At 40.5% G+C, this 25,444-nt stretch overlaps 1 protein-coding gene across 6 annotated transcripts in view; it reads right to left on the bottom strand.

Moving 5' to 3' along the window:
- Nucleotides 1-1,525: 1,525 nt before the first annotated feature.
- ripor2 (RHO family interacting cell polarization regulator 2) overlaps nt 1,526-25,444 on the bottom strand; it is a 65,196-nt gene continuing 41,277 nt past the window's right edge. For 3 of the 6 annotated variants that reach the window (XM_034198549.1, XM_034198551.1, XM_034198552.1), the window contains exons 3-23: nt 22,313-22,468; nt 22,023-22,101; nt 20,861-20,884; nt 20,408-20,461; nt 13,544-13,693; nt 12,924-12,987; nt 12,517-12,560; nt 11,808-11,933; nt 11,398-11,546; nt 10,432-10,561; nt 9,871-10,017; nt 8,768-9,514; nt 7,917-8,101; nt 7,445-7,607; nt 7,214-7,346; nt 6,501-6,662; nt 5,796-5,969; nt 5,158-5,357; nt 4,969-5,052; nt 4,674-4,764; nt 1,526-4,036 (exon numbers count right to left, since the gene is read on the bottom strand). In XM_034198549.1, coding sequence (XP_034054440.1) covers nt 3,936-4,036; nt 4,674-4,764; nt 4,969-5,052; nt 5,158-5,357; nt 5,796-5,969; nt 6,501-6,662; nt 7,214-7,346; nt 7,445-7,607; nt 7,917-8,101; nt 8,768-9,514; nt 9,871-10,017; nt 10,432-10,561; nt 11,398-11,546; nt 11,808-11,933; nt 12,517-12,560; nt 12,924-12,987; nt 13,544-13,693; nt 20,408-20,461; nt 20,861-20,884; nt 22,023-22,101; nt 22,313-22,468 — 3,163 coding nt within the window. In that variant the 3' untranslated portion in view covers nt 1,526-3,935. Of the gene's footprint in view, nt 4,037-4,673; nt 4,765-4,968; nt 5,053-5,157; nt 5,358-5,795; nt 5,970-6,500; nt 6,663-7,213; nt 7,347-7,444; nt 7,608-7,916; nt 8,102-8,767; nt 9,515-9,870; nt 10,018-10,431; nt 10,562-11,397; nt 11,547-11,807; nt 11,934-12,516; nt 12,561-12,923; nt 12,988-13,543; nt 13,694-20,407; nt 20,462-20,860; nt 20,885-22,022; nt 22,102-22,312; nt 22,469-24,162; nt 24,331-25,444 lie in introns of those variants that run through there. The other 3 variants (XM_034198554.1, XM_034198550.1, XM_034198553.1) reach the window with 3 other exon arrangements.

Below are 25,444 nucleotides of genomic sequence, written 5' to 3'. Positions count from 1 at the left end.
CTTGGACTGCATCTGTTCCATTTTGAAACCTTGATGCAAGATTCTTAAATCATATCCCCTCACTGACGGGCTTTAAAGGGGGTCAAAGTCCCTAATGAAAGATATCGGCTGTTAAGCCTTCAGACTCCAGAATATATAATATAAGAATAAATGATCTTCAGTTTACTGGGTATCGGAAGATAAACATGTAGCATTTGTGTTAGAATAAAGATGTGACTCTTTTTGTACTTTTAATAACAGATGGGCAGAACATTTGTTATTGAATTGCCTTTCAGTATGGGAGCAATCCTGACCACCCGGAGTGGACGCTCAAAGAAAAATCTGCTTTGTCTATGGTGCGGATCAATCTGCCACCATGTTGCAGGAAAGGCTTATTGATTTGTCTCCAATAATTAATTGCATTCACTGCCAGCTGTGGCCCTGAGCTGTTAGCAATGTTATGGCAGAGAAACCTTTATGTAAGGCTGCACTGTGAATCACACTGTCGCTCTGGAAGAGTCGGTTGGGGTATGTCTGTCAGTGGAGTGTAATAGTTTGTCTTTTTGGAGGGAGTAGAGAGTTGGATAGTAAAGATGTGAGAGGATGGTTGGTAGGAAGAAACATGGGGATAGTGGAGAACGACAGGACGGAAAGAAAGTTACTCCTCTCCGCTCTCCTGCTTAACTCTCTCCTGTCTTCTCAATTTCAATTGTCCTTCTTCTCTTGATAGCCCTTGCCTACGTTCCTTTCTGTCTTTTCATCTTCCCTCCCTAGCCTCTACACCAGGGGTGTCAAAACCTCTTTCACCGAGGGTCACATACAGACAAATATACAAAGGGCTGGGCCACTCGCTGGAGGTATATTGCCTCATAAGTTAAGTTTTAAGTCAGCAAAATTAATCAAATGTAGGTAAATGATGCTTGATACTTGAAAATGCCTTAAGAAAAAAACAGCCTATATCACAGCTCTACATAGGGTTTCATTTATGTTGTTGGCAGCTCATCCTTCAGTTTGCTTATAAGGGGAAATAAGCTATTGGGCCTTTTTTTTATCAACTAAGATATGTTAGAAAATGTTTCCAACTTTAATTGACTATTTATTTGAAAGTGGGCTTATTAACACATGAATACTACTGTGTAATATATGTTTACATATATATTTAAGAAGTACAATATAAGACAAGCAAAAGTTTCATTTGTGGGCCGTATTACATTATACTTTTAGAATTAGCTGAGGGCCGATTCAAAATGGTCCGCGGGCCGCATTTGGCCCCCGGGCCTTAGTCTGGACACCCCTGCTCTACATCTTCATTGCCAATTATTTTCTATTGTCTTAAACCTATTTTCGGGCCAGAAAATGAATAACTCTAAAAATCAACAAAGTAAAAATGAAAATGCGACTTTTGGATTTCATTTATGTATTAAACTATGGACCATGGTTTCCCCCTAATATTTCATCTGTAAAATAAGACAATGCTAGCTAAATTGTACATACATTGGTCTTGTCGAACATTTAACACATGTTAAAAAAATCCACCATTTCAGAGTTTTAATTATGCAAAAATAAACTTTATTGCAATGTATGATGAGCAGAGTAAATACTGCTAACCACAATGGAGAATGGTATTATGCAACTTAATTGATGAGTAAGGAAGCTGTTGAGCACAGAAACAGATAAAGAGTTCAGTAAAGTAGACCAGGTTATTCTTCAAACCAGGCGCTAAATAAGAATAGATGTGCAGATTTTGACAACTTGCACTGTGTGGTATACAGGAATTGAACAACCATAAATCAACTTAAAGTAAACACTAGTAAACTGCAAGTTTGTAAAAGAAAGTAGCTCACTCAAAAATAAACAAACAATGAATGAGTGAGTGAATGGATAAAATACTTTAACAAAATACTGTAATGCTATTCACATCATGGAAGAAATAAAAGTAACTCTTAAAATATGGACACTGTTTTGCAAAAGGCTGTATAGAAGAAAAACATCTTCAGCTTTTAGTAACAACTTCACACATTCGCAGATAATACAAAAGAAAAATACATTTCATAAAAATATTACCACTTGCTTTTTTTCAATATGGCTTTTGGGCTGTGCAGTTAGAACCAAACATCGAGATTCATATATTATGTGTTCGTCTTATTTTGAAGTTGTGCTTTTAAAAAGGTAAGTCTGAGTATTGTGGCCAAATGTTGAAAAATACATTCTCCTTTATGAATTATGAGCTCTTATTATAATTTAAAAATCAATTATTCCTTTGGTTACGTAAATCTTAAGTAATTAAAAAAGTAAAATGTCTAATATATCATTTCCCATTATGTTTGGGACATTTTAGGGAAAGGAAATCTATAATATTATTAGACTATTAGCAAATCTTAATCTTCAAAATAATAATTAATGTAATATAATTCCTTCAAAATAAACTCCAATTGCATCGTAATAACAAGGAAGCTTTTTCAAACGATAAACAATATTTCAAGTACTAGACCTGATTCAAAATAGAACATAAATATACATTTCATATACATAACAATGTTATCTGCACTTTTACAGGATAACGCCAAAGAATATTAGAAGTTAATAATAAATAAGGTGTGTGAACAAATGTGAGTTGTCGTCGTGCACTAGCACAAGACTCAGTAGTACAGTTACAATGAGAACAGGTGGAGTTAGGCGCTTACCTCGGGTCAGTTTTCCCACATCACAGTTGGGATGGAGGGAAATAAAACTGACCGAAAACATAACCCTTCATTCTGCAGCTTATCAGAAGAAAAGCTTCATTTCTAATCCTGTCGTTACCTCACATACTGTAAGAATGTACAGTAAATGTATGAGTCGCTCTGTACCTGGTAGGAAATTAGATTAACAAAAGAGTTTCTGTGGAGACCGGCCTGCTCGAACACATCAAGGCTCAAATGGTCACCGCTGACTTTATCAAATGTCTTCTTGTGTCAGCTAGGTGCAAAAGAGTCACGTATGTACAGAGAAATTGCACTTGTTCAACTGCAAGTATGAGGAATCTCTGAGATAAACTGCTGAGTGAGTGAAACGTGGGCACTGTGTTCACCAGTTTCCCCATTCAGTTTCTACTATCCCTCCACTGAAATAAACCCACGGTCAAAATCCTTTTAGACTGTAAACTGCTGTTAAGGTAGGGCTTTTAAACCAGAAAATCACTTCTTCCTCGAAAGCCAGTCTCAACGTATTATTGCATCCCTGCCACAAAACGCACATCTTCCAATTGTACAAGAATCCCTGAAACACAAAATGGAACGTACTAGAAAACAGAACCAAAAATATCCTTTGAAAACAAGTGCTGTGTGAAATATGCCATATCTACATGCCTAACAACAGTGCACATCTCCCGAAAGCGCCAGAAAGCATCTCTTGTGATAGACAGTGTTTATACAAAGACCATGGTTAGTATATTGCGTGAAACAACTGACTGTGCAACAATCGAGATGATTATAAATCAGTGAGTAAGTGATGTAAGTGTGTTGTGCAGTGGTTTGTTGACTGAGCTTGTGTGAAGATGCATTTTTCAAAAATCGACTTTCCACGGTCTTTAAAGTAGCTTTCAGCGTCTTTGTGTCCACTCAAATGTGTGCTCTCCAGTTTAATTCAGCGTGACCGGTCTGCCTGGCTCAGAAAGCAGGGGGAGGAAAGGGGGGAGTGTAGGGGTGTGTGAGAGTGGAGAAAATGGAGGAACGAGGAGTGTGCGTTCAGGAGGCGTTTAGGTTGTGTGTCCTCTGTGGTTAAGACCGTCGTGTTAGTTCCTTACAGGAGGCAGTATCAAGAACAGTGATCTAATGTGGCGGTGTGGAGATCCTTAAGTCTGCGCCAAAAAGCAGATCGAGAAAGAGATCAGTCACTGAGCAGCCCTGTGAGGTGTAGCTGTTCTCCGAGGTCAGGCTGAGATGTCTTTTGTGATGTTTTTCACGTGGCACGGTGGCTCAGAAGGCAGTGGTGACAGCGTTTCCTCGCCGCGTGCCAAGGCGGATGATTTCCCCCGGCACCGTGTCCAGCTGCTCGTACGCCAGCCGCCCCTCCTCACCTGCCACACACACAAGGGTCATTATAAACACTGCAACCCCAAGCAGCTTTCAGTGAAGACAAATGACCTGCTACTAAAGATCAACGCAGTAGAGATTGATTTTGCAAGAGCAACTGAAGTTAGACACTAGAGCTTTCACATGATATTCACAAAGTAATTATTGCCATTGGTTCTGATAGTTGTAATCGCAAATTGCCTCTAGACAGCAATCAACCAAGAGAGGGACAGACAGAGAGAGGGAGTGAGTGTGAGAAACAAAAGGGATGAATGCAATTACTTTTATAGTTTTTGAAATATACTTATTTCTGGCAAAAGACTATCGTCTGAATTTGTATTCTGTTGTTTTAACTTGAAATTATTTGTTTTTAGCATACAACAACTGGAACATTAAGCTGGGTATAAAATGTGCTTTTAAAATAAAACAGCCTTGCCTTACAAATGACTTTTTAGAAGGTCAGATCTGGTTTGCAACCTCAGCATATTTATAAATATATATATGCTGAAGAAAATACATTTGTCTTTGGATTTAACGAAACAGACAATATTAATGACTTTTAAGGCAAGAGGTATTGTTTGTGGCAGCTGAAACAAAACACAAGCTGAGCAACATTAGTTTTTCCATTAATGTGTTACTCACCAAATGTGAGCAGGGTTTCTATGGCGACATGGCGTAGCTCCTCATCAGCTGAGTCACACAGAGCGACCACCGCCTTGATGCTCTCTACTGCCTACAGACACACAGAAAGAGTAGCTAAATGAATCACAGTCAGTAAATGAGGGATGAATGATTACAGTGGACATCTTACATAGACATATTATTATAACATGACAAAATGCGAAGCTATCTTTGAAATAGTATCAGTAGCTATAGTACAGCAGCTCCATATCCCCACAGTATCACGTCTGTATGTATGCCGTTAGAGGACACTGACCTGCAGACAGCTGAGAGCCGAGCAGGCCGCCCTCTGGCTCTGAACTCCAGCCTCTGACAGCGCGTGGGTGTAGCACTCCACTGCCTGTAGACACAAACATTAAAACATGGATTACAGCATCTGTCACAACTATTTCAGATGTTGTTTGCCTCCACACACATCTCTCTAACAGGCTCGATCACTACTCACTCTGGTCCTGAAGTGGCTGTTTGATGCAGAGCAGAGGTAGTCGGCTGCGGCCTTGTTGACCCGGGGGTCCTCCGCAGTGAGCAGGGAGGCGAGGGCCCTCAGGGAGCTGTTTCGGGGCCACAGCGAGGACACAGGCACCGCCTCCAGCTCCGCTACACACTGAGAGTAGTCCCCGCTGCATAGAGCCTCTGAAAACACCTCTGGGTACGACACACACACACACGTCAAGAGATTTAAACCCAATAATAATACTAAAATAGTTTTCAGTACCGATAATATTTTAGGTTAATTAATTATTCGATAAAATGCTAATTGAAAAAAGGAATTGAAACTATCTATATCTGTTTCCAAGCTGATGATTTTTCTTGATTTGTGAGTAAGAAACTCAAAGATATTCAGTTTATTATGATTTTAAATAAAAATACAGGATATTTCCATATTTGAGAGGCTGAAAAGAACATTTTTCTCAGATTTTTATAATGAATCATTTCAAAATAGCTTGTTTTACATTTGTGGAATAATGGATTAGTCGATAAATGGTTGCAGCTCTAGTTTACACATATATAACCTGTAGACAGTAAAGCACAGGGACCTATTTTGCACTGTAGGTTTGTGAATGTCTCCCCACTTTTGCTCACCTTCTCTGGCCAGATGCAGCAGGTGTGTCTCCATGTCCTGCAGCTCATGCTGTAAGATGTAGCAGTGGAACTGAAACACGGTCAGGACGTCCTCGGAGAGCTCAGCGGCGAGGGGACAGTGAGCCGACACCAGATCGCTCCTGTCCACCATCTCACCCACTACCAGACCAATCACTGGAGAGGAGAGAAAGAGATCAGAGGTCAGGGAAAATTGTTTTTAGCCAACTGGAACTGCACTTGCAGAGATCTATGAAATATTTAATATGGATTTACTATTCCATTTAGTCTCTTTAATTGTGTTTTATTTAGCATTTTTAAAACCACATTTGAAACTTGAAATATTCTTTATTCTTTGTCTGTGTCTCTTTTTCAGTTTTTATTAGATAACCTGGTTTTAAATGAGTTACAATCGTAATTTACCGGCAGACATACATTAATAAAGCTCCATCTTATCTTATCTATATTAATGCCGATATGCATATGTATTTATGCGTATACTGTACATGTATACTTTGGTGCAAAAATCACTTGCTTTTTAAGTGCCATGTAAATTAAATACATTTGAAACTAAGCAGCGACAATGATTTCATCTTCCTTCAGGGAGACGGTTAAAACAAAATTAACAAATCAGTTCAAACCTAACAGTCATTGCTATTCCATTTTGCCCTTCGGCTTGTTTACAGAGAGAAAATAGAGATGATGAACCTGTGTCGGCGCTGTGTGGGTGTCTCTCCTGCAGCACTGCCGTGTAATGCTGGTTCATGTGTTTGAACACTCGGTCCAGCGTGGTGTGGAACAGTCCTGCAGACCCGCTGCATTCTGACCACAGAGCCATCAGCTGGGGCCGCTCTGCCAGGCCCGGGAGCACTGAGGGAGAGGAGGACCAAACCAAGGTCAGACGCTACAAACCCTCACATCAGAGAGTCCTTTCTGTTGTGAAGTAATCATTCTTTATAAAATACTAAAATAATAAGTATAACCAGTGTTGGTGAGTAACTACAGTAGTCACATGCAAATGCATTATGTAAACAAATTATAAGATCAATTTCAAATGTCATCCGTTACAGTTACTGAGACAAATTACTTTGCTACTAAACAAAAGGATGGTGAATATTAAAGGGGTTATATATCCAAAGTTATTCTTTCCAGTAACAACATTATAAGTTAAATATAACAATCATTCTGTTGCTTGCATCTTTGTTCTTCTATCTTGTTTAACGGCCGTGAAATTATCAAAAACAGTTATCAAAAATAAAAATCTACTAAGTGTACTGTGTAATCTGTAACTATTACATTTCAAAAGCAACCTTCCAAGCAAGAGACAGCGTGGTATAAACTCTTAGATTACCTTTCTCAGATGCACTGTTGCACAGTAAACACACAAAAACATAAAACAGTTTTCACGTGTTGCTACCTACCGTCAGCAGCAGATGTAATGGATCCCAGTTGGTCCGCACTGAGCTCTGACAGCTCTTCTAACAGCTGACTCTGGGCGGACAGTTTTAGTAGAATACTGCGACGCTGCCACAAACCCAACCCGCTGCTCAACAGCTGTCATTACAGGAAGACAGAAAAATACATGATGCAGTGAACTGTTTCATATCTAACTTTTACTTTGCATGTATCATTCATACTTCAAAAACATCTACCTGAATGAGGTGATTGCAGTACTGCAGGTGGATGACGATCGCCACGTCCAGGTTCTCATTTCCTGTGGTGAGCGGCAGGGGGCTTCCTGCCACGCTGTTGCCCACCCCGGTGTCCTCTGTCAGGGCTTCACTCAGGTGACCTCTGGCCTCTGGATGCTGGCCACTGAGACACATACCAAGAGTCACCAGCAGGGGGCAGCAGCAACACATAGAACAGTAATCTATTGCACTAAATGGATTTCAATGGGGTCCTGCTATGATGCAAGATAATTCAGAATTTCTATCAAATCCTTTAGTCAATGAAGAGGCAGGCATTCAGTTAAATTTAAATTGTTTAAATAATTCTGGATAATTGTTTGTGATAGCCTTACAAAAACATCTTGTTTCCATTTTCAGTGCAGACACTTCCAATAAGCAGTTAAACCTTATTATACAACAACATGTACTTAGTATAAATGTCCCTCCCACTCACCCGATCCTTTCTCCATCAGCATCAAAGAGCGGAGACCTTTGTGGGGGGGTGCTGAGGATGGTGTTTTCGTCTCCAGTGTCTTCGTCATCAAAGTCGGAGGTGTTGAGGAAGTCGAAACTCTCCAGAGCGCTCTCCACCGTCAGACTGAGGCTGGACGACCGGCTCCTGTGACCCGGGAGGCGACACTGTGAAGGAGGAGAGAGAGGGGGTAAATACCATAGGTAAATACTCATTAATTTATAAACCCTTTACCATTTCTACTTTATCAATTTTAGTGAGTTAAAGAGTGACTTGTTACTTTCCTGTATGTAGAACATTTGAATTATTATCTTCTTTCTTATATATGTTTATCTATATAACATTAGATATTTTCTTAATCAATTATATAATAATAATAATAATAATAAAAAATTGTATTTGTAAAGCACCTTCCATTGCTAAAAGTAATCCCAAAGTGCTACAAGTGGCATAATATACTTTTTTTTTTTTAAAACACAAGTTTAATAAAAGGTTTTTAGGCCCTTCTTAAATGAGTTAGTGGTCTGTGGAGTCCTCAGATGAGGAGCAGCTGCACATATATAATAATTAAATCCCATTTTATTTATTTATATGTTAGCCCTATATTTAAGCTTGAAGTAGTTTAAGTCATAAACTCTTATTTAATTTAACTTGTGTGATTTTCCCTATATCCATAAATATTTTGTCATTGTTGAAGGGTGCCTAAGATCCAAGAATGTCCTGCCAATGACTGCTTTAATGTAATTGTTCTCTTCTAACCTGGAAACAATCTAAGATTTCCTAAGATCTTGCACAGGTATACATGTAAAAGGGAGACAGAAAGGTTCAGTCACCTTGAGCAGATCCTCCAGGCGCATCACCTCCTGCTCCAGGTCCTGCAGCTCTCGGCAGCGGTGCGTCAGGGCCTCCAGCCTCATCAGCAGGCTGTGGATGGCCTCCTCCAGGCTGCTCTCCAGGAACGCTCTGCTCCCCTCGCCCGCCCAGCTCGGACTCCCCCCTCCCTCCGTCGAGCTCCCACCTGGCGACATGATTTCCGAAGAGGTCAGCCTTCTTACGAGCTGCCGGGTCAGGCTGCCCGCCTCCTCTGTGTCCAGTTCCACAGGTTTCAGCTCATCGGTGTGATCTAAGAACACGTCCTCTGGAGCCACCGTGCACAGCTGTCCGTCAGAGCAGAGCGACGCTGAACCGCAGTTGGAATCAGAATTTCGTTGCGACTCCGTGCGCTCCCACTCTGAGTCCTCTGCCACCTCGGCTTCCTCACTGGCGAGGCTGGCACTGGTGCGCCGACTTCCTCTGCTAGCCGTCTCCCCATCCTCTTCATACTCTTCCTCCTCCTCCTCTTCTTCTTCTTCCTCCTCCACTAAATGCTCCTCAGCAATGGAGTCTTCCCTTGTAGGCAGGATTTGCGTCGACGATAGGTCTATTTCTGGGGGGGTGACTGTGATCTCAGGGTTGGACTGGCCGTGGGAGCTCGGGGCCGGGCTGGGCGAGGAACCGGAGGTGTCCGAGAAGGTGAAGGAGAGACGCTTACACTCTGCCACGCCACAGCCGCTCTCAAACATGTCATCTGGTAGAGTGGACTGAAGGGACAGACAGCACAGTCAGTATGTGTCACAAAATAGATGGAAGATTAAGAAATAGCTTCAAATCAGTGCAAGAAAGTTCAAGAGAAAGTTGAAAAACAGATTGCAGACACTACAAATCCAGTCTCACTCCACTTTTCTTTCTGAATTCTAATGACCAGATCTAACAACCAAGATAGATCACACAGGTAACAAGAATACATGCAAAGAGTGCACCCTGCAGCCCACAGAAATGGACAGGACAAGCCCCAGTGTATCCACACCAGCAGAAAAGACTACATCCCCATTGTGTCAATGAGGAAGGGGGCACACAAAGTCAGGTAAGGAGGGTTGAGGGGCCGCAACACACTCACATAGACCTCCAGACTGGATTTGGGCCTTGGCCGGAGAGAGGCCAGGTCACCAAACGAGCGACTGCGCCTGAGCTTCTCTAGCAGGGTTTCTCGGAGCATGTGCAGGAAGGAGAGGCGCTGGCGTTCCACGGGATATGGCCGCCACTTCTTTACACAATGCACGCAGGCATTTGGGACAAGGCGTTGGGTATTTGAGTGAGGGGCAGGTGAGTGAGATGCAGGAGGGATGGATAAACGTGTAAAGTGGGACAGAGTGTGGGTAAGGGGGTTTTGACGTGGAAATGCAAGGAGAGGAGAGGAGGATAGCAGGGACACGGGGAGGGTTAGTTTAGGGGTAGCACTGGCGTTTTCTAACACAAGCATTAGTCAAGCTATTAGTCTGGTAAGTGTGCAGGGACTATGGAGGTGTAAAATACATAAAGTCATCTCTTTTACTACAATTTCACCTTGATGTAGCCTAAAACACATAAAGTGCTGATGTTTCTTTACTAGTCTAGATGATGAATGATCTCAGTTCTACAAAAACCACGACACTGATGAAGCTAAAGGAGTTTTACTCACGAAAAAGGAGTTCTCCTGGAAGGTGGGGGTCTCCGGTGTGCCCTGGCTGTAGACGGACACTCGTCTCTGCAGCGCTGTGGCTTTGCTCACGTTACCAGAGGACAGACTCAGGTCCTCGACATCGAAGGGACTAAAGGGGGAATGAAACAAGAAGATTGTTATGCCATTTATCAATGCCTACCATGTACTATTTAAGGGATTTAATTAATTTGGTTTTGTCAGAGCGGAGGATTTATTTGCTTAGTTATCTTCCATAGAGTGTAATAACAATGTTTTTCCACCAGATGACAGAACAACCATAAAACATTTAATTGAATTCATAGATACGACACTAATAAAGGTTATTATAGGTGTTTGCTGGCAGTTTTGCTTGCGGAGAGAGATATTGACTGTGCATGCATTTAAATTGATTATTTAAAGTTGACTGAAAATAAATAAAATACATCTTTTAAAGTTATATTAGCTCAAATTAGCCTCCTGGTGACAGTGGTAAATACATCTTATTTTTATCCTTGCATGCCTCCACAGAAAACGTCCAAATCAAAAATTGGAAAAAAGTCCTGATGAATTGAAGAAAATTAGTGCAGATTTAAAAAAAAGCAAAACTATATCAAACCATCAGTTTGCAAACATGACCTGTGCATAATAATCCAAGCGTCATTTATCCAGAATGACCACATCTTCTCAAAACACACGCACTTTCAATAAAGACTTTCTATTTAAAATACTTCTGCACGCAGCTCCGATTTAGTTCTCTTGGATATGTTGTTCACTGTGGGGTCATGCGAGAGAAGTCAAGGTAACATGGAGATATGAATTGATAAACCTATGGTAATTTTTGGGATAAGGTTTTCCTTTTTTAAAGAAACCAACTAATTGAATAACTGAATAACACTTTAGTGAAGCAAACCATGATGGATAACATGAAACGTGACCTGCTTGCTGTTCGTATTAAAGTCTACTTACTACCACGTGACCTCCAGGTTGAGTTTGATGGTCCCCAGGTCGTTGACGTCCACAGCGACCACCTGAGGCATGGCAGTGAAAAGCTCCTTGGTCTCACAGATCACGCTGCCCACCAGCATGTGAGTGGCCAGGCCCTTCAGCTCTGTCACCTGATGGAGGAACAAAGACACTTGTATGTACTACTCAGGCCAGGAAAACGATAATAATCTTCATCTGACATTAAGACGTAAATGTAATGTTCTTATGACATCAAGACGTAAATCAGATGATTGTTGATGAATAGTTTTCTTACAATGACAAACAAACTTGCACATGCAGGACAGTAGGAGGAATGTCTGATTTCTACATTGTCATTTTCCTAACCATACACGGTGATAGTTTACTGACGTTTTTTGAATCTGGATGTCTACCTTAATGTTAATGAGGTCAGTGATGAGAGGCATGAAGATCATCTCGTCTCCGTCCCAGCTCTGTCTGGAGTTCCCTTCAATTCTTCCCTTCAACTTCCACCGCTGGCGACCGTACCGCATGAAGATCTAAAGTTAGGAGAGAATAGGAAAGTAAGCCTGAAGCCAGAGGAAGGACAATTCTTTAATGGCCTCATAAGATATACTTTATGGCAACATTTTTTAAAAAGTGATGTAAAAAGTATTCAGATTATTTACTCAAGTAAAGATAGCAATACCATTTAAGATCTTACTTCAGTAAAAGTAAAGTATAAGCACAAAGTATATCAAAAGTCAAAGTACTCTGCCCATTTCCGAAACATATATTTCTAGTATTTGATTATAATTAATAATGCATTATGTGTTCACTACATATCAGAGGGAAATATTGTACAGTGGTGAAGTTGGCGTATAAGGTAGCATAACAATGGAAATACAGGTATCTAAGGACCTTACTGAATTACAGTACTTGAGTAAATGTATTTAGTTATTTTTCACTACTTGATGGGTCTCGTTATATGATTCGATTCAGCTGAATTCTACCAAATTCCACTTTTTGCTTAAACCTAAAGTGTACATTTTTATGTCTTAACTAAATGGTTTTGCAATATTTCACACATAGATTCCAAGTTGCTGTAACAGCCATGTGTTACATAACAAAATAACAACTTGCCTCATACTGATCTCCAGGACAGAGCCGAGCAAAGCCTGCCAAACCTGGGAGAGAGAAGAGAAATCCATTGGTTTAGAAACTTTTAAGAAGACAAGCCGAATATCTATGTTTTGTTTTTTCAGGAGACTTTAGTGTTTAGCTTTATTTTACAATGTAGGTTTTAAGTGTAGTACACATTTCTTCTAATGGAAATAAACTACAAAGGTATGACCTTTCTGTTACATAATGATGAACTCTAAGTGTTCTAGTTGAAAAAGGAGTGTGAACATGCTCCAAACAGGAGGTAGGTTGTGTAGTGATGATCAGCTGTCAGCTCACAACATTCCTGTAGACAGCAGAGCATTAATGCTTCTTTTTTTCAGAAATGAACCCCGGTTGTGAGTGGGTTTACTTGTCATATTCCTTACCTTTCATTCTGATATGAAACTCTCCGAGTAGGTTCTCCAGTTCGCTCTCGAACGTGCTCATGTTCTGCAGAATTGAGTGAGAGATAACACTGATCACATAAACAGCCCTTTGTTTCGTAAGTCAAGGACAACAATAGTAATCAAGTTATCTGAAGAGACTTTGACTGTCAACAGTAAGCTGCAGAGGAGGCAGGACGGCCGGCGTAAGCCCTGCGGACAGGTGATGACAGATGTGTGTATTTTCAAGATTTAAAGGTCACACTTTAAGTATGTGACAATACATTGTCAGTGTTTACAAATGACAGTAAACAGTCATTTGTATCAGGTGTTTAAGAATGTTGTGGGTGTTGTCCTCTTTGAGCCAATGTTTATTGGATATTTTAGTTAAAGTAAGCTGCATCAAAGGCTTTTAAATCACACTAAAAGGTATAGGGTTCATGTACGTTTTGATAGTTTTGTATATTTAGCAGTTTGGTTGAAATTGGGTACTGTTTCCCTGCTATTAGATAGTAGGTAGTTTGTTTATATGACTTTACATTTAGATTGTATGGAGCCAAAAGGGCTGCCCCCTATTTCTCTTGAGCAGTTGGCCACTTTTAAACACTGCGATATGCCAGTACCTCTGTGTATTCCTTGTAGCGACGGTTGACCTCTGCGATGCTGTCCTTGGTGCCTTTAGTGGAGGGAGAGGAGGAGAAGGCCTGCTTCATCCGGCTGGCTCCATCCCTCAGACGGCACTGGATGCAGAAGGCCTCGTACAGCTCGTCCACCTGAAAGCACACACAGAGTACCTCCATCTTTAATGAACGTTACACAAGGAAGAAGCCAATAGTATGTATATTCCATTGCAAACTCTCATGTTCATTCGTGGAAAGGGAAACTTCTGCACTAATGAAACGAAGCAAGTCTTTGAAGTTTGGACCCCTCCATACGTTGAACAGCAAAATATCCCTGGGCAGGACACAAACTACCCGAAAATAACGTCCTCATGCAATCCAAGTTATTCTGGATGTGCTCACATCTCACTGGGATTCATCCAACAATGGCCAACTCAGCTTTAGGCGTCAGAAGTAATTAGCATTGGGTCTTCAACAACAGCAAAACTAGGCATTTTATCAAGGAAGAAATTCTGATGAAATGTATATAAAGAGTGTCTAAATAAAATGTGACTTTTACAATGTTCAGACTCCAGAAAAAAGAAAAGAGACTGTAAAGGTAGAGATAACGAACGGGTTGATAGCAAAATAATGAAAGAGAAAGTCAGATATAAAGGACAGTTATCAAGAGAGATGAGACAAGACAGAGATACACTGAGGAGAAAGCAGTGAGCAGATACAGCTGGTATGTATCAGTGTGACTGTTTTCCCCAGTGGCAGATGCTTATTCCGTCCAAGTCTGCAAGCCCAGTGGGACACTCCCAAAGAGGGGGGAACAACAGACGGCGTTTAGAGCTCATTTGGAGACGTCTGCCCGATTTCAGTTTGCAGCACCAGCCTGATCTAACCCAAAACCCACAGGGAGAGGGAACGAGTCCATCCACATCCTGCCGCCTTACTGTGGAGCTGAAACGTTGGAGTTTCAACTGGAATGAGTCATCAAGATAAGATTATGTTGTAACCACAACACTAATAGTTTAATTTAACCCAATGGGGACTTTTCTGGAAAGGTAATGAAGCTTGTGTGGTCTGAACTCTGAGGGCTACTTTCCTAGATCTTACAAGATTCTGAATAATTATTAATATCTTAAATGTTTTTTCTTGTTCTCTCAATGTGTTTTCAATTTAACTGAAACATTTTGGTCACCTGAAAATGTATTTTTCAGAATTAAAATGGTACTTTGGTCCATCATCTTGTGCCAATGTTGGTTACAAAAATATGTCACAAATGGGTGACATCACATTGACTATATCAACTTCTTGTGTAGTCTATGATCAAAACTAGATGTGTTGGGGTCATGTTGGACTAGGGAAAGTAGGGTACGAATAAATGTCTGCCTAAAGTCTTAGTGCAATCCCAATATACAATACAACTGCATCAGTTAAACTTGGAAATGCCCAAAACATAATTAAGAGTCCAAACATAATTAGGGGTCCATTAATTCTCTAATTTTGCCGAGTCATCTCACAGAAACCACAATTCACCAGCAGTCCAGATTTTCCGCATCCTGTCTCCATAATTTCCTGCCTACCCTGAATTCACATCTGATCGAAGTGGCAGCCGGGCAAAACAAAACACCTCTGGTGCGCCTCATCAAAAGGAAATATTGCAGGCTGCCTGACAAGGACGCTGAAATATTGATGCCTCGCGCTCTTTATGGCACTCATTAGGGAGAAGTGGGAGAAAATGGGCCATTTGGGCTCCTGCCGTACTAACAGCTTCTGTGTGTTTGTTTGTGTATCTTTGAGTCTGAACTGTACACTGCCTTTGTTTGTGGACATGTTTATAGAGAGAGCATGGTTTTGTTGTGGTGGGTGGGCACATGAATGTTTCAGTTGGTGAAAATGTGATGTTTCTGTCCAAGAGGATGAGTAATGAAACTGTTGATGTTAAAATAACATATCTGGTCACACATACATACAAAAAGCCACACCCCAATCCCACCAACTCCACCCCAATCCCACCAACTCCACCTCAAACCAACCAGCCCCCCACCCCCGACTGGGACCCACCCTGTCTGTGGTATGTGGTGTATGTGGCTGGGCTGCAGCAGCTGAGCTGAGCCAGCTATAAAATACCCTCCAACCACAACTGTTCTTCTCCGCTCTCAGATTAATCTAGAGCTGATTCAGAGCCAACAATCGACAGCTTTTAAACAAGTTTGTTTACATAAAACAAACAAAAACTAGAGAGGTGACTACATTTTCCAAAAGAAAGAACTTCATCCAAGTTAACTTGCACTTATTAAGTCAAGAGATGTTAAATTACTGTGCATACAGTAAAAGCAGACAACTACAATAAGGTATTCATATGGAGAAAATGATGTCTGACAAAAGTGGAACTGAACAAACAGGGGCTGATGAATAGCCATCATTCTGCTCAGGCAATCAGTAATCATATCATTATCAGCTAATTAAGCTCATTTTTGTCCCCAATTACAATGGCCCCTTGCTGCCTTCAAGGAAATGTCCTTGTGAGGGTCAGCCAAGCGCCACTCCAGAGGACCGTCAGCATATTGCCTTGCCTCGGGCATTTCACCCCAGAAAAAAAAAGGCAATACACAAACAAAGACAGAAACCTAAAACACAGGCAGATGGTCACAATGATCTAAATTCAAAACATTTAGAGATATTTTATATATAACATGTAATATTATCTCTGGCATAAACGCATCAAGCTTCATTGCTGTGTATTTAATATTTTCTGTGTTGTCTTCCTGAGCTTTTGTATTGCATTTGTATAGATAGGTCTTTAAGTCATGTAGGGACAACATAAAAAACGAGATTATATGATGAGTTTAAAATTAATTAATTAGAAAAGGAAATTAAGAACATACAAACATATGCATAACATCCCCAACATTAATAATGGATAATTGGTCACAATTGTTCTTTAACAATAGCAATAATTACTTTTTCTACAAGCAATTACCATCAGAAATATGGCACCAGTGTGTGTATTAAAAAGGACATTTCAATACAAAAGAACCCCGCTTTAAATTCATCCCACAGAAAAACCATCCGACCCTTCTTAATTACCAGATGTGAACGGATATTAAATGTAAATGTATTCTACATTGAGTCCTCTAATGGACCCAGACTCCCTGTATCAATTACAGTTCAGTGAGACGACAGCAAATGAATAGTTCATAGAAGCAGTGAGGGATTATAGGAAAATATATATTTGGGAATCAATTATGACCAGATTGAGGATAATATTGTGTGTATAAAGGGTGAAATATCCATTTAATTCCATATCTTAGTCCCTCCAAAGCTAATCCTTGTGAAATTGCAAAATAATAATACTTGTTTATCAGTTTGCTTTTTTCTGAAGTATCACTGGGGGTTTTAAAGGATTTTCTCTGTATCTACTCTACATCAGACTTTAAAACTGTGGGATTTTAAATATGAGCAGAGAATCTTTAGGATATGGCTGAAATCCTCTTAAGATATGGCCATTATTGAGGATTGTGGGATGTTGGGTTCACACACACACACACACACACACACACACACACACACACACACACACACACACACACACACACACACACACACACACACACACACACACACACACACACACACACACACACACACACACACACACACACACACACACACACACACACACACAATCTGCCAGAGGGCGAGTGATTATAAGCAGATTAAAACAGGCGGGCCACATCAAACAGCATTTCACACACACAAGCCCCTCTCTGGGGAACTGTGGGCGTGTGTGTGTGTGTGTGTGTGTGTGTGTGTGTGTGTGTGTGTGTGTGTGTGTATGTTGGTGGCCAGATTAGCATTCAAGGGAAGAGAGGCCCTATATTAAAAAATAATCACATGCAAAGTATTTACACTCATTCTGGATTGAATTTGGCACATGATTAACACACAATTTCCCTCTCCCTTGTGGGAAGAGGAGGTGCTTGGCAGCTGCTATTCTCACCTTCAATCTTTGTCACTCATCTCTTTAATGATGCCCTGCTGAAACTAGCGAACACACACACACACACACACTCCAATGCAGGACATCATAGGGGTTGTGTTGGGCCAACTGCGATTTCCATGTGTGCCAATTACGGCTGTAGACATCTGCAGGCAGTCAGCAGCACGAGCAGGAACAAAAGACTGACGGGGCTGATGTATGACACACTCACACACTCACACACATATACACTAACAACGTGCTGATGGATGATTGTTAAGTCATCCCTCTCGGCAGCTGTCCAGCACAAAGAGAAAGGCCTGTGCCTGAGCAGGAACGCTGACATGAACACTGTAGCTCACAACTACTGAATACATAACTGACTGTCCTGTTCTGAGATGGGGTAAAAAAACACATGCTGCCTTTATCTGGATCCAGTATTATACACAATGTTCTGTATCTGTCTGACAATGTTTTGTTTAGACACTCAGATATATTCGGTTTACCAAATAGTTAGTGACTGATCATCTAACTTTGATTTACACACATTCATGTTTTATCATCCATTTTCTCCTCATGCTCCGAGGCAGCAATTTTGATATCTGAGGCACTCATCACTCCGTCAGAATGTTCTAATTATATTATAAGGCGATGATTGTTCCTCCTCTTTACAGGCCAATCATCACTATCTCTCTCCTAAAAACATAGACATGGTTGCACCACAATAGCACATAAGCTTCAGACGGCTCAACATCAGCCAACATTTGCAATGATTTGATAAAACTGTAATAAACAATCTTTGTTTTATCGGAGTAGCTTAACAAAAAGTATTATTCACAAACACAACTAGCTTTTCAAACACCTCTGATTGAAAACAGAATAAAAACATACAATATTATCAAAGAATAATCATCCTTAACTAGAGCCACTCCTTTTACAAGCATATAGCCTCTTTGAGAGTTAGTGTGTGTGTGTGTGTGTGTGTGTGTGTGTGTGTGTGTGTGTGTGTGTGTGTGTGTGTGTGTGTGTGATTTAATTTCCTGATCATGATGCCTTTGTGGTTGGCCAATTCTCTTAGCTCAGCAATTGATCTGACTGTCTCCATCTGCTGATTCTGAGGTTTGGAAAATGGACCTGTGTGTGTGTGTGTGTGTGTGTGTGTGTGTGTGTGTGTGTGTGTGTGTGTGTGTGTGTGTGTGTGTGTGTGTGTGTGTGTGTGTGTGTGTGTGTTTTGTCTTTTGATATGGCAGGCTAGGGTTATCAAATACTGCTTGTTGACTTGGCATACGTTTTATTATTGAATCCAACATACATTTCTGTCGTCATTAGTTCTTGTGTGTTTACAACTCTTTCATTTCCAGCCAATAACCCACATAAAGTCAGGCAGGTGATGAAAAGCACTGCCACATATTTAGAATGAAAGAGAACAGGGAGTGCTGGATTTAACTTACTTAGTTACGCTTCAACTTTTACGCTTTTTGTCTGCCTGACAAGATGAATCAGTCACTCCTTCAAATATTTACAAGTGCGTTCAAATCTATTTTTGCACAGAGTCTGAAAGAACAGAAGATCTTCAGAGTAAAGTTGGATGCTAACTGGAGAGGCTTTGAGTGTGTGTTTATTTTAACTGAATCCTGTGACAACCTCACAAGACAAAGCAAGCGTTGAATCGTCTCTCTGTTATCAAGGTCAAAGTTGCAGGCAGATAACTTCCCTGAGTTTCTAAGGCAATATCATGTATTTTCAAATTACTCAAGACGTTTTCCTCCATCTCTCTCCTCTCATTATTCGTCTTTACCGCTGCCAATCACTCCTCACTGTAACCCACCAGCTGCCCTGACCCAGATTCAGTATCATCTTCAACCCCTTCAGAAACACACAAATCTGTCCAGACTCTTTTTCTTCTTCTCTGTTATTCTGTACACATGTTCGCTTTTGGACAAAGGTGAGTTTTATGGTCCGTCGGGATGTATGTGAACATGAAGGGTCCAGGTCACCGATAAACGTCTCCTCTGTGCTCCTCAGGACTTCAAAGGCTTTGTCTTGGGGGTAACCATGGTTACCTTTAGAGCTGCGCTGTTGTTGGGCGGTGTGTTTCTGATTGCCTGCTGTCCCAGACTACAAAAAAGGGGATGTGGAAGAAATGTCACAGAGCCGTGCCACCTTGGAGGGGCTTAATGTCCAGAACCGACTACCAGGGTGGAGACCACAAAAGAAGATATGGGAAAAAAGTTTCCCTACCTAGCAACCTGTCGCCTGAACTATTGAAAACAGCTGGAAACTTCCCTAATACGTCAGCACATGAACCAGATAAGAGCATGCACATATTTCTGCACCACAAAAAGGTTGTGTAACGGATACAAAATAAATCTATATAAATGAATGTTCTTGGGTGAAAATAATTAATCCAGCTGGCAGTGAAAACCCAAATATGTTTTCCTGCAAACATCCAAAATTACATCAAAACAGGATGTTTCATTGTTCTCGACATCCTGGCACAGACTGAAAGAGACAAAAAATATATAATCCCTGTTAATTTGTCATATTATACTTGTCTCCAATCTCTCGTCATGCTTAGCTAGATAAGCTAATCAGCTGCTGGCTGTAGATTAAAATTTAAAGAACAGATATGAGAGTGGCATTGATTTTTTCATCAGACTCTTGTCAAGAAAGTAAACAAGCGCATTTCCCAAAATGTCAAACCACTGTTTTAGGAGAGGCTGAAGAATGCACCAGTGTTGTGGTTTCTGAATAACTGTGTGGAGAGGCTTAAAGGCAAATCTCTTTAACATCACTTGATGTTTTCCAAGCAGAAAACAAATCGGACAAAAGACTCGGAACAAAACTCTAAACAAGTTGTCTTGTGACTGATATAAGTCCATCACATTAGTTCTTACCTTACTCATGTGAAACTCCAGGCGTCTCATGTACCTCTCAATGGTTTTGATTTGCTGCAGAAAGACAGACAGAACACACATTAACTAGTGCCTACATGTCGTTTAAAGCAGTCTGATTGATTTGTATGTCCATAACGCAGGACCTAATGAGGCACACTTTGCTAGCTAGTAAAAAAGTGACATATTCTGATCATTAAACAGAGATATCTGTTGTTTTATATGAAAATACAGCTAATCCCTCTCAAGCCAGCTCACCTGTCCCATCACACACTCTCTTTTTCTTTCATCCTTTTCCCTTATTCTTCAATTCTACACTCTCCTTCCCCTTTGATTTTTCCTTTAGTAGCTTTTTTTCCTTCCTCATTTGATTTTTTTTTTACATCAAAGATTCCCTCCTGCAAACGGCAAACTTGAAGCGGTTGTTACAGCAGACCCTCCCCTCCATCAACTCACCTTGTCAAGATCATACAGCACTCCCTGGAGAGAAACACACACACACAATCACAGTTAGCAGAGAAAGCGGCACAGCTGAGGCTGCTTATAAAATGCAAAGCAGACTGTAGTTGTCTGGCATCAAAAAGGATCTAGTTAAACACACTTTCCAGTGGCAGCCTTTACTCTGCATGAGCACAAAGTGTATGTTACTGTGTGCATTGTAAACAAATCTAAATGTGTTCGCCATAGGTGGATCGACAACGCAAAAGTCAATGATTATTACTGCATGTGATGCATTATCATTAAATATGAAAATAAAACAGATGAAATCTTCAGTGAGAAAACTGTGAGTTTGGCCTTTTAAAGGAACAGTTTATATTTTCAAAACTACTCTGTGCTGAGAGATGCACTACTTTGCATGTAAGCTAAATCTTTACCTAGTCAGTAGATGATTAGCTAAATGATTAGCAAACGGGGGGTAACCAGCTTGACTTGGTTGAAAAGCTCATTTTTTTACTTACATTTTATATGTAAAAGAAACTATTTGTTTGTGCTGTAGATTCGCTTTTGTCAGCTTTGATTTTGCAAAGCTAAGCTAACTGGCTGTAACTGAATATTTACAGTAGAGACATGAGAATGGTATTCATCTTTTTTATCTAACTGACTGTGACGAAGGTAACTTCGTCACTGTGAACTGACGGCTTCGGGCATTTTTATACAATTTATACAATTTATTGATGTAGTGTTTATTGTATTTTATTTTGAAATGTGTTCCCCTTTCCCTATGTCTGTTGCCGTTGATTGTGTGCACCTGGTGCCCTGTGTTGTCTCCTCCCCCCTCACCTGTGTCTTGTTGTGCTGATTAGAGTGTGGGTATTTAGGCTCTGTTTCCCTGTCTGTTGGGGGGCTGGCAGGGAGTGTGTGTGTGTGAGATCCTGGTGGCTGCAGGCTGGGCTCACGTGAACAGCAGCAGCAGAATTGAGGCTGGTGGCTGTGTGCACAGGACCAGCAAGATTGAGGCTGTGTCCTGTGCTCAAGTTTTAATAAATGCCCACACCGGGTTATATTTTTGGACGTTCTGCCTCTGCCTCCTTGCTTGGTCTGGGCCGCTCAACGGTCAGCTTCACACTGACTAAAGAGAAACCACTTATTTTGTAAAATGTGTGCATTAGCTTCTCACCAGGCGAGAGTTCCTCTTCATGTCCTTCATCAGAGACATGAGTTTGTCCAGCTCTGTTTGATGAACTTCAAGGTACTCACTAGGGGACAAAAAAAGAAAATAACTTGAGGTTAAAAAAAACAAGCAACTTATCAATCTTTGAGAATATTAAAATGCATGGATTTAAACTCACTTCTTTCTAAATAACTTAAAAGAACATTTGATAATTTGATAATGTATTGAAGAGGAATACATGAGTGAAGTGTGTATATGCAGCAGTATAAATGTAAATCAGTGTTAGGGTTGCTCACTCCAGGCCTTGTTTGAGAGCATTGTAAACTTCCTCCAGTCTTTTGGGCTGCGGCTCTCTGGAGCTGCTGCCTCCTTTGTGTCCCGACAGGTGGGACTTCTTTGGCTTGGACTGAGGCTTCTTCTGCACCACCGAGTTCCCCATGAAAGAGTTACACCTACACACACACACACAAACACATCATCAGTGATTGCAATAGACAGTCCTTTATACAAGCATTATCTGCAATGATTCAAAAACACATTGGGATTCAGGATGACTTTAAAGGTTTCGTAGCAAAGAAGGGAGACTTTCTCATCAACGCCTTCTGAAACTGAAAAGGTGCAGATAGTTCCGCCGAGCATAGGTTTAAAAAACTGTAACAGAGTTTAGGGAGGGGGCAGAGGGAGAGACTGATTCAACTCACGCAGACACAACATTACATCTCAACTTAAATATTTGACATAGGATTTAAACAGTACTGCAGATAACCATGTGTGCAGCTGCCTGTTTAAATGTAGCATTAGATGAGATTTCTGTGTTTTTTAACAGCATCTTGAAGTTGCCCTTGGGCCAGTCTCGGCATGAATTAATCTCATCTGTCTGTTTCACAGAACAATAACTCACACAGTACTGACGCATTCAGCCCTCGAATCATTCAACGAAAACCTGTCAGACAAGCAAAACTTACAGCATTACCTCAGAGATGAACCTCTAAATCAATCACAGGGGAGTGCTAAATCCCAAGTGTGTGCACATATTTGTAAACACATGCTAACATGTGATTCCCCACCCCCACTTTCTGTGGATGACCATTTATCTTCTGCAGGACTGAACTTACAAACGACAAAGCACAATCACACCACCGGCAATCAATGACATTCAAGAGTTATTCACTCTTTCTCCAGTGTGACCGACTCAAGGGGGGAAGCCAACACATGAGCAGAGTTATAATAGAGTTCATTGTTTGATATATTTCTGGGTAAGGCAGCAACAAATGCTCCTATAAGTGGTATCATGTGTACAAAAGGGCATCAACTAATGATTATTGTCATTATAAATTATAACATTTTAATTGATTAATTCATCTTTTGTACTATAACACATCAGAAAAATTTGAAAAATGCCAATCAGATCCAATTGTGGCATGATCACATGTCTTGTATTGTCTGACTTATGGTCCAATTATCAAAAGTATTCAATTGACTGAAACATGAAAAAAAGGAAAAGAAGCAAATACGTTAGAAACGATTACATTTATTATACTAAAGACTAAGAAAAGCAGCCCAATTTGACTTTTAAGAAGCTAAAAATCTGCATCAAAATGTGTGATTAAGAACTCCATTTATGATTTCAGCAGCATGTCTAGCTTCTATGATCAAGTAGAGAAAAAATACCAGATTTTCTCCATCAATCCTCTTCCTCCTAACATCAAACAATTTCAGGTCACACAAATTGTACCTGCTCACGCACATTTCAGCTTATGAAACCATTACAGATTTAGCTGACAAATGACATTTCACTAGACTTAATGAAACAATCCCAGAGTCCCATCATCCACAGCAACAACCAATTCCAGCGCTCCACAAGTTAGAACGTGCCACGTCTTCACAAGCTAGGCTAAGCTGCCACAAATGTAGGGCAGCGCTGAATGAGAGCGCTGCATTGCCTTGGGGTCACGCAAGCTGTAGAGTAGAAGGGTATTTCTCTTGACAGGGACACACAGAAACACACATATGCATATGCTAACACAATTCCATACTGACTTATAACTGTGACCCCATAGTCTTCAGTAAGCAAGCGTGCGTAAAACACACAAAACATGCACATGGGTACACAGAAGGATGGATAACACACTCCACATCTTTCTACCTCGCTCGTTATCAGAAGAGTAACTTGTCAGTCGCTGTCAGTCGCCTGAGTCATTCCAACCAATTACCCCATTCACTGTCTGAGCACAGAGAAAAGATGGAGAACAGCATCTTCAAAAAAGGTTTTCTCAGCATGACCAGGGGCTGCTGAAGAGGGCTGGGTGTCGACAGCCAAAAGATTGTAAAGAGATATTTCTGAGTGTGAGAGGGCTTTGTCTTGTCTTGAGTGAGAGCTGTAACAGATTAGTCAAAGGGGAAGGAAGGAAGATAACATCTCTCAGGAAATGTAGAGAACTTCTCGAAACTAACTTCTGGCTATGAATGTATTTCTCATCAGGAAACTCAGTTAGCCGTTTGGTTATGCAATCAAGTGTTGATCATTCCTTAAGAATTCAGTTCCTCTGCGGGATCTGAAGACTTGCCGTGGCTCGTGGAAAGTCACAAAGGTTGACACCAGATTTTTGAGTCACAGGTTAAATTCCTGCTCTGATTGTGAGTGATGTTTGCATCTAGGTAAGAGTGATGGATTTCTGAAAGGGACATTATACAACTAAACACCAAAGCTGTAGCTACATGTTTTGTAGGACTTTTTACAAATTGTGTCAAAGCAACTATTGTCTTTTTCAAGGGTATGTAAGTCATAGACTCAACACACACATTTATTACAGACAGAATAAAGACAGAAATCGAAGAAGTTGCTTTTTCCTTCAAATCTTCTGGTTTGATGGTCCTGCTTTTTCACGTTTAGTTTTTTCCATCAATTATTTCTCCCACATAATCAGAGATTGTACATTGTGTAAGTGAATAAATGCCAGTGAAATGACAAGTTATTGGTCTTAAATGAGAAGACTTCATGTCATGTCAACGAAAGAGTATGGAAGACTTACAAAAAAGAAAGAAAGAGGACACTGTCTTATTGCACTCGTCACTAGGTCAGTCAATATCATATAAAGAGAAGCTAATGCCGACGACATTTAACACAATGCTTACAAAACTTATATTTTATGAACCTTGAGAATCCTACATAACTGTTGATCTGTATAATGACATTAGGGGGGTGCTGCCTACACAATAAATTACTAACTTATTTAAACAAACTGATAAGGTCACCTTCATTGGCCATCAGCTGACAGTACATCTCTACCTTTAAGAATACCATAATGATAAAACTACTTAATACCTGATCCGCTGTTAAATATTCATTTCATGACCCACCTTAATTGTGAACATAATAGTGGGTAAATGATCATTAACATATTTATTAAAGAGCTTAGTCGTAAAAT

The sequence above is a fragment of the Gymnodraco acuticeps genome, unplaced genomic scaffold (assembly GCF_902827175.1).
Source record: "Gymnodraco acuticeps unplaced genomic scaffold, fGymAcu1.1, whole genome shotgun sequence".
Classification (NCBI taxonomy): domain Eukaryota; kingdom Metazoa; phylum Chordata; class Actinopteri; order Perciformes; family Bathydraconidae; genus Gymnodraco; species Gymnodraco acuticeps.
This window is presented reverse-complemented; position numbering and strand designations above follow the sequence as displayed.